At 39.2% G+C, this 8664-nt stretch overlaps 1 protein-coding gene across 1 annotated transcript; it reads right to left on the bottom strand.

The window, feature by feature from the left end:
* Positions 1 to 1879: 1879 nt before the first annotated feature.
* On the bottom strand, positions 1880 to 8231 carry LOC149409281 (uncharacterized). The gene is made up of 7 exons (XM_089649986.1): positions 7988 to 8231; positions 5190 to 5374; positions 4727 to 4864; positions 3689 to 3983; positions 3042 to 3088; positions 2485 to 2739; positions 1880 to 1942 (listed from the first exon to the last, which is right to left on the bottom strand). The coding sequence occupies exons 1-7, from the start codon at positions 8229 to 8231 to the stop codon at positions 1880 to 1882; spliced, it is 1227 nt and encodes a 408-aa protein (XP_089506112.1).
* Positions 8232 to 8664: the final 433 nt, after the last annotated feature.

Raw genomic sequence — 8664 nt, 5'->3', positions numbered from 1 at the left:
GTGTGCCATATTACATGAAATGCAGTAAAACAGGAAACAATAAAATAAAGTAAAAAATTATAAAAATGGAAATAAGATAAAACAAAGAGAGAAAAAAATATATACTAGGCAGGTACCTAAACATAAAATAAAATATAAATCAAAAATTAAATAGTCATATAAATAGGTAATACAATAAAAAACAATTCGATTAAATTAAATTAAACCGTCCATCAGGGAGGTCGCCGCATCATCTGCATCCATTGCTCATTGAGTGGGGAACTGAGCCACTCGGATGCAGCCACAACGATGATGTTGGTTGAGTCCTACCCCAGAAGCTGGCTAGTCGGTGGCGAAGCAAGGCGGGGAATGAGTGCACCCTCCCTTCAGTAAACATTGTGGAGGCACTGCAGAACCTCGGTAGTTGCATGAGCTGCCTGTTTGCATTACACCCTCAGCTTGTCCCATTGCGCTGCTGGTTATTGTGTCCACAGCTCAGATGTGTCACCACAGTGCAGTGGAGAATGCCTTGAAAAGTAATTTTCTGACATCATCGCTACAGTGGTAGAACCGCCTTGTGAGCATTCCGGCCCGTATATTGTTTGCTCTTTTTTGTCTTTCCATGTCTTCTATATCCTTCACATCTTCGGTTAGGATATGTCCCAGATATTTAACCTGCGAGGCCACAAGTAGTTCTTTTCCGTCTAAACAGATTGGAGGAATATTTTTTGGTTCCTTCTTGTATTTAAAAACCACGATTACTGAATTTTTTGAATTGTACAGCAGGTTATGTGAGATTGAATACTCTTCGCATATTTGCACAAGTCGTCTCATCGCTTTAATCGAAGGCACCAACAGCACCATATCATCCGCGTAATTAATATTGTTACTGCCTTGACCGCAGACATGACAACCTATTCGTGTATTATTCAGTTCTTGTAAGAGGTCATTAATGTACACATTAAATAGAATAGGAGACATACTACCCCCTTGCCTTACTCTGCTTTTTAGGAATAAGTGTCTTAAAATCTATAATGATGGATGGCAGCTTTAGATTATTATTTAAATAAACTGTATTTCGAGATGGCGTAATGATGGCATGTTTGGTGGGTGTGATTTAATCAGAGCGTGCTTGCTTTGTGACTATGGGTTAAGGGTTCATTTCCCACAATCGCACAGATTAAATAAAAATAACTTAATCTTTAATGTTAAGTGAGGGAAAATGACTGCGGCCTTCAAACATCTGCAGAAACGGGCGGTGCGTTTGACACATTCCCCATCTTAACAAACGAATTGCTATCTTTGAAGCATGCGTCAGGTGGAAAAAAATCTGTACTTGTTCTACCAGTATTTCGATGGAAGATGCTCCGAGGAACTGCGTCATTGATCCCGTCAGCACCAGTGAAAAGTTTTGATATACGGTAAACGCGCGCAAACGTTCGTACACTGTTAACATTAAATTGTCACATGAGAACGAGTCGGTTCTTCGACCAAAAGCTCTATTTTCAATAAGAGGAACTGCTGCGTGGCCTTTTTTATGCAAAAATAAATTTATATTTGACAAAATACCCAACCCAACCGAAAAAAAAAAGTTTTGACCAAAAGGTATAGAAAATATCTAGTATGGATATGTCGTACTTTATTTATTTGTGTTTTAAATGATCAAATATAGGCTATTAAATAATAATATTTAATCGTGATTTTGGTTAATGAACATAATTTATAAAAATAATTTTGGCCTTTTTGCTATAGTATTAAAATTGTTTTTTGGGGATCTGGCGAGAGGCACGAAATGAAAGACGTGTCATGAAGGTCACAGTGTTTATTGAGTCAGTTTGCCGTGATGAGAGTTGACGTAGGACTGATGTTGTATTCACCGGATGCTGGATGTGATGGCTGGTCAAGCTCGGGTCAGTGAGTCGACGCCGGGCGCTGGTGACCGAGACTCGAAGACGGTCAGGCACTGGCGAAGAACGTGGGTCTTCAGGTACTCCAGTGCTGACGGGAAGGCCGAAGGTGCGGTGGACCTTGTAGGCGGTTGAGCGGGAGGTGCGTAGACCAGTGAGGAAGCTGCGTGACCTCGTGGTGGTCATGGTGCATGGATGAAGCGCTGGTCAGATGCGCTGGAAGCAGGGCGCTAGGATCCGATGTAGCGCTGGCCAGGGACGGTGGCCAAGGCGCTATGATGATGTCCCGATCGAGTCCATAGTTGGGCCGGACGGAGCCGAGAATATTGTCCTAACGCGCGAGTAAGAGAAGCGCGACTCGTTGTGCCTTGTTAACTGACGGCGGATTGATGACTGACTGACTGCTGGCTGCGTCGGGCTTATTTATACTGTACAGCTGACGACAACAGTAGGTAAAAAGCGATTTTTTTTGTTTAGTTAAATTACAAATGATTCACGTTGATACACAAATTTATCGTTAATGAATTGAAATTTCAACCCAACAAAATAGGTAACGTAATGTTCCATCTTGGATACAAGAAGATTTTAAGAAGATTACCTGTTCCAGAGTGTTCCAGTTGCCTTCGTTGAACGGTGACCACTGCGGGGCCACGTTCACAAATGTAAAGGTAGCTCTCTGCGCCGGAGAGAATACAAAGTCGGTCTTGGCGGCGAGGTGTCCTCGAGTAAGGAAGTGGGTGGTATTGATGTACTTTTCGGCGGCCCCAGAGCCAAGGATCGTGTCGAACGCGGCCTTCTGTGAGTCCTGGGTATACAACGTGTTCACGCTCAGGCCGGGGGAAGTAGATGCCCTCTATGAACAAAGAAGACAAAGTCATTTGAAAAGGTTCACACTGTGGGAAAAAGGCAAACTCCAAGACTTTGTGAGGTCTGCGAAAACCTAGTTTCCTATTGAAATTTTATAAAATCAGCTGTTCCGGGTCTGGCAAGGTTTGGGCCAAAAAGAACAGACCGTCTCCAAAAGCGTCTCTGGAGGTCTATTCTAAGCCCTATTTCAATACCATATTGACGAAATCTGTCATCTATGGTCAGATAGCGATATTTGCGAGCATGGTCAGAGTATGATTCCGAAAGTCGGTAGACAAAAGCCGCTACTTTTAGCGCGGCCTCCGAGGTGTCGGATCCGCTGTCAATTTGTACAGCTTTTTAATTATATCCTTCGTTATTATTGAGTGGGGGTGAACAAACTAAGTTCTTGGAACTGAAAGAAATCGTATACACAATCCATAGCTAAGGCGTGATCAATTGATTCCGTTCGTTAATATTCTAATAACAGTTAATATTCTAAGTGAATGCCGGTACTATTCAATAGGATTTGGCTTAGGTATAAGCGGTATTGACTCCAGTCTTTATGTTTGTAAATTTGCTACAAGCTGGCCCAAGAAAAGAGAGTAAGATAACCTTGTTTTCGATTGGGTCGACTTTTTTCCATGTAAATAAGCAACAATTTTTGGCATATTATGCCGAGTTTGCATTTCAGATTTTGTTATATTTTTTTATAAATTCTAACAATTCAAAATAAACGGTCAAATATAGGTTAATTCACTGGCCATATAGCACCATAATCAGTTTATACGTATCAGTATTAATATTTGGAGGTATGGATTATTTTTAATGAGTGCACCAAATTTGAATGCCAATCACTCAACTCATATTCCGGTTAAAAAAAAACCCACACAACATCCCCAAAGATGACGTAGACTATGTGTAGACTAATGCAAAAATATGATTTTTTAACTCACGTGAGAAGGTGAGAGGTCTATCTACACCAGACATGTATTTAGCGTTATCAGGGTTCTGGTCGTAAAGCACATAGAACACCTCGGCCTTGGCCTCGTGGAAGCAGATAGTCATGATGGTGTGCGCCTTGCCTGCGGCGGCCAGACCCACAGTGATGATGGTGCCTCCGTCCACGCAGCTGCCTCCCCTGGCCTCGGTGGGCTTGGAGTGTGCTGTGCAGGCCACAGTGGAGAAACCGATCGTGCCGGAGAGCCAGTTCGACGCCGAGAAGGAAGTTCCTCCGGTCCAGACGAGATTCTGAAAATAACATCGAGTTATACTAGTTTGGGGGTTGATGCTACAAGCAGGGTCAGCCCTAGACCAAACGCTAGTACAAGAGCTCTGTATTTGGTATTAGGTTCATGTAGAAACATGAGTTTTGCTAATTTTTTAAGAAAACTAAATGAATCGTAAATCGGTTAAGAACGGGATTTCTTTGATAGGTTTAAACGTATGAACATTTAGTAAACAGGAATGTATTATCCAAACCTCGAAACACATTTTCTTAAGGTATTGGTAGGTTTCCTGATAAACTATTAGTATAAACGAAGGTATTATTAAATAACATAGTAAATATATCATCAATCATTAGCGCAATCCCTAATACGATATAAAATATCTACATTCGGACATAAAATCTAACTTTAGTTAAAAACTTACAATATTCTAACATTGATAAAAAATTCATTGCGAAATTGTAGTACTTTCCTTGTATAACCCTTAATTTTTATTCCTAACTTGCTTATAATTAACATTTTAGATAGAGGTTTCAATACTTAGCAAAACTAAAAAGGACTCAATGAGTGTCATTGAAAAATCTCTCTTTTAATTGTTCTTCTTTATCGTAGTACATGTGGAGACCAGATCCACACTCATATATAGACAAATTAAAGAACTGAGCGTCTTCGGAAGAAACCTCTCCTATTTTGTCAGCATCCATCACAAAGTCTGAAAAGGTATTTATAATCCTTCAAACTTCGCTGCTCTCCATTATCCCTGACGATGAACAAGGCAAACCGCTGAGCATTGGAGAATACTTTATACTTGTCCAGTATGAGGTTGATGACCCCCTGGGTGGACACCAGCGAGGTGACCCACACAGACATCTGGCTGCCGTAGGGAGGGGTGAAGAAGGACGTCTCTCGGTTTTAGAAATGTCCATTGATTGAACAGTGTCTCCTCATTGCTGCTGCCCTTTGACATCTTTTGCCTGCTCTCCCTTTGATGGCCGTTGACCCCAGCCGGTAGTGATGGACTCTTCTGACCACCACCGACCCCTGCGCGGGTATAATGATATGGTCATCGATAAGATACTCTTAAAGCTAACTTTCGTATAGATCCTAAGAAGATAAATGATTCGCTTAAATTGTACAGTGATATAATTGTGCGTAGTATGACATCATCTGACATCTGACATCATCTCTATTAACATAAATAATAAACCAAAAAAAAAAAACTACTCACGGCTTCCACCGGCTTGGTGGTCGCTGAGGGATGACTCAAGGTGCTACCGGGGCAAGCCATGGTGACCACCTGTCCGTCGGAGAAGGTGATACTGCCAGAGTTGCCCGAGGGGGCCAGCAGGGCTCCACCAGTCGAGTACACGGGCTGTGGTTCTGACAGAGACGACACAGTCACTGAACAGGAGGCTAAAACAGAAAATACATACATATTTAATTTCACACTTGATCATCTGATTAAATTAAGGACTTTCTCGCTAAAGTAGGAGATTTACGGATACTTATGACCAAAAAAATCGTTAGGTAAGTTTTTAGATTCTCACGGCCAAAAGCATTTTTGTTGTTTGTTTTTGGGGTGTTATGCCGTGTTGCGCTAACTCCTTCTTTAGCCGACGTTTCGGACAGATCTTCGGATCTACCGGATCTGCCCTGATGATGGACACTGAAACGCTGTCTGAAACGTCGGCTAAAGAAGGAGTTAGCGCAACACGGCATAACACCCCAAAAACAAACAACAAAAAAAAAATCGTTAGTTGCCCTGGAGATGTGATTTTAGTGAAGAATTCCTTCGTAACCTTTCAAGTAATTAATAATAATTAATATAATTAAAACTAATTATCTAGCCTTTTCAATAAACTCAAGAGGTCAACCGGGTAAAGAATACACTCTAAAATTGCACGAGTGTCAAAATAATAAGTCACATTGCTCTTGCCCTATTATAACAAAGGCAAAAAGTATTAAGTATCTAGGAGTGGAAATAGACAAAAACCTTAGATGGGACATACACATAAATGGAATCACTAAAAAGCTTACGAGACTTGTATATTTCTTCAAAAACCTAAGAAACATACTACCTATGAAAGACATCAAAAAAGTATTTTATGCTTTATGTCATTCCCGTCTTGAGTACGGAATTCTAGTATGGGGATCTGCTACAGCAAATAATATTAACCACTTAGATATTGCTCAGAAGAGCATTATAAAAACCATACTAAAAATACCCATCAGAACCCCCTCAAAAGATATTTTTAAGTGTTTAGTATCTAAGACAAGTGGTGGTGCGCAAAATCTTTCGTTCGCAATAATACGGAGGTTGCGGGAAGTGCGATAAAGACTTAACAACATAACAAAACGAATTGAATTTGCCTTATAGTGTTTACAAGAGAGGAAAAGAGTGTGAAAGGCCAATGACTTACCCCTAGGTCTCGTCCTCCGTAGCCGCTGATTCCTTCTACACCTATCAGTTTGCATATAATAAAGGCAATTCCTTTTAACACTTGTTCACATAACATAAAAACAGTGACATTCACTGTGGCGGGTAAAATTTTTCACTGGACGATGTGATGTTCCAAATAACCACAGCCGAGTTTAACACTTTTCGGGTATTCACAAAAAATGACACGACAATGTTCGCGGAGACCAAAATGCAACGATAATAATGTTCCTTGTCGTTTGGCCCGGGTCAAGGAAAGGTGACAAGGGGAAAAAGGGGGGGGGTGAAGGGTACACATTTTAAGGCTATTCAATTAACCTCACGCGCAACTAACAACTATAGTCTGTCCGAAGAAACCTCCCTACAGAGGTAACAAAACTACTCATCAACTCTCGAAGTCTCACGTCTCGATTACTGCAACGAAATTTATGCCAGCCTTCCAAAATATCAAACGGACGTACTTCAAACAATGTTTAATACAGCAGCACGGCTTATAACCGGGGTCTCTAAAAGACGCTGTCAGAAAGTCAGAGAATTTGTATGTAATATGTATATTTCTAAATGCATTCGTAAACTAAAAACTGTTTTTGAAAGGTGATGAAATACACTTTCATATTCAATTACTAGATATACACAGTTTATGAAATATTCAAATTTTTAATGAAAATTTGAAAAAGTTTAAATAATGGCTCGCCTTAAGTTATCTCGTCGAAACACTGATCTAAAATTACTGATAATAAAATAAAATTGTATTTTCAACATTATGGCCACCTTCGTTTTTTTGGCAAATTGGAACCTTTGATTTGATAGAGGTGTGAATTTTAATTATTCGGTGGTTAATGTCGATATTTGAATTTAAAGCTTGGTGTTTTTATCTTTTTGACGGTAAGGGAGGTACAACGATCTCTATGCGACCTTTAAAAAAGCGAACAAATTTACTCTACGGGTACTAGTTGTTTGTGCTGAGGAGTTCAAAATTGACCAAGTTGTCAGGTAGACTAAAACTCCAACAACCTACAAACTTTACTACACACCAGTCAAAACCCCGTGCAACGACGGGACCACGTCACCTCGTAAATAAATAATACAAGTATGTTTGGTATTAATTTAACAAACAATCAACGATTATACTAATCCCCGTATTAACAATGTCGGATATCTCCAATTTTAATCATAAATCCAATCTGATAAAATTAAATATACTCGTAGCAATAACATCAATTATCAAATTAATCTAAAAAACATATTCTCTAATTCTTGCTTTATTTTGTTTGTATTGCTTAGTTACATAACTGCGGGGATTTGAAATATTGCTAGCATTGAAGTATTGGAAGCATGGAACAAACTTCAAGAATATGTCCTCCATTTTACCAATATAAACCTATTTAAAGCTCTGTTTGATTCTTATTTGGAGATAAGAATTGGTTAACTTATTTGAAATTGAAATAACTAAATTACTGTTAAACTTATTGTGAAATTTGATATGAGTGCATCAACAAGATGCTGCCTGCTTATTAAATTATAATAAAAACCGTTCAACCCTGGGGACTTAAGCTAGTTTTAATATAATGTAATATAGAGCAACTGACCTCTCGAATCAACTTCATCCTGAAAAATGGTACTTTTCATAGTCAATTCCAGCTTCTTTTGTAGCCAGAAGTCCAAATAGTCCTCAAATTCGTCTTCAGACAGTTTGATAGCCAAGTCCGCTGGAGTCGGCAGTTGCTGGAAGTCCAGAGTGTGCCAGTCAAGAGCCTTGACAGTCTCAGGAACCTCGTATGCATTACACGCCACCAAAAAGGTCAAAAAAATTACACAATTCTTCGTCCACATTTTTTTTGCTTCACCGTGGACCGTTTTGATATGATCCGAAAACCAAAAGGCGCAGATTTAGACGTTTACAAAAAAAGTGATTTTATTTTATTTTTGATTTTGAAACCGTGGAAGTCGGATTCACAATGATGTAAATTAATATTGTAGCAGTTTTATATGTTTAGTTTGGAAAATTTGTTATCTTTGTTATCAAAATATGTTGTGGAGTGGATTTTATTCAACTTTCTCATTCGGTTTGTTTTATTGTGAATCTTAGTAATCGAAAACCTATTTTTTCTCTCTTTATTTATACAATACATTTTCATAAAAAAGGTTACAACCTCAATATCATAATACACGGTATCCGGAAACTTATAGTACAATTAGGAAACTGATAAATCTACATCACATTTGCAGTCGGTTTTGTGGAATGACTTTTTATTACAGCTTTCCT

This window comes from Hesperophylax consimilis, unplaced genomic scaffold (assembly GCF_061612785.1).
Source record: "Hesperophylax consimilis isolate HC1 unplaced genomic scaffold, BYU_Hcon_1.0 scaffold_32, whole genome shotgun sequence".
Classification (NCBI taxonomy): domain Eukaryota; kingdom Metazoa; phylum Arthropoda; class Insecta; order Trichoptera; family Limnephilidae; genus Hesperophylax; species Hesperophylax consimilis.
Note: the sequence above shows the minus strand (reverse complement) of the source record. Positions and strands in the feature narration are given on the sequence as shown.

Excerpts from the sequence above, each read along its gene's own strand:
- LOC149409281 (XM_089649986.1), bottom strand. The coding sequence starts at position 8,231 with ATGTGGACGAAGAATTGTGTAATTTTTTTGACCTTTTTGGTGGCGTGT. Across the intron at positions 3,984-4,726 it reads AGCGGTTTGCCTTGTTCATC|AATCTCGTCTGGACCGGAGG; the intron begins GTCAGGGATAAT and ends TGTTATTTTCAG. Across the intron at positions 3,089-3,688 it reads TAGACCTCTCACCTTCTCAC|CTGTACAAATTGACAGCGGA; the intron begins GTGAGTTAAAAA and ends ATAATTAAAAAG.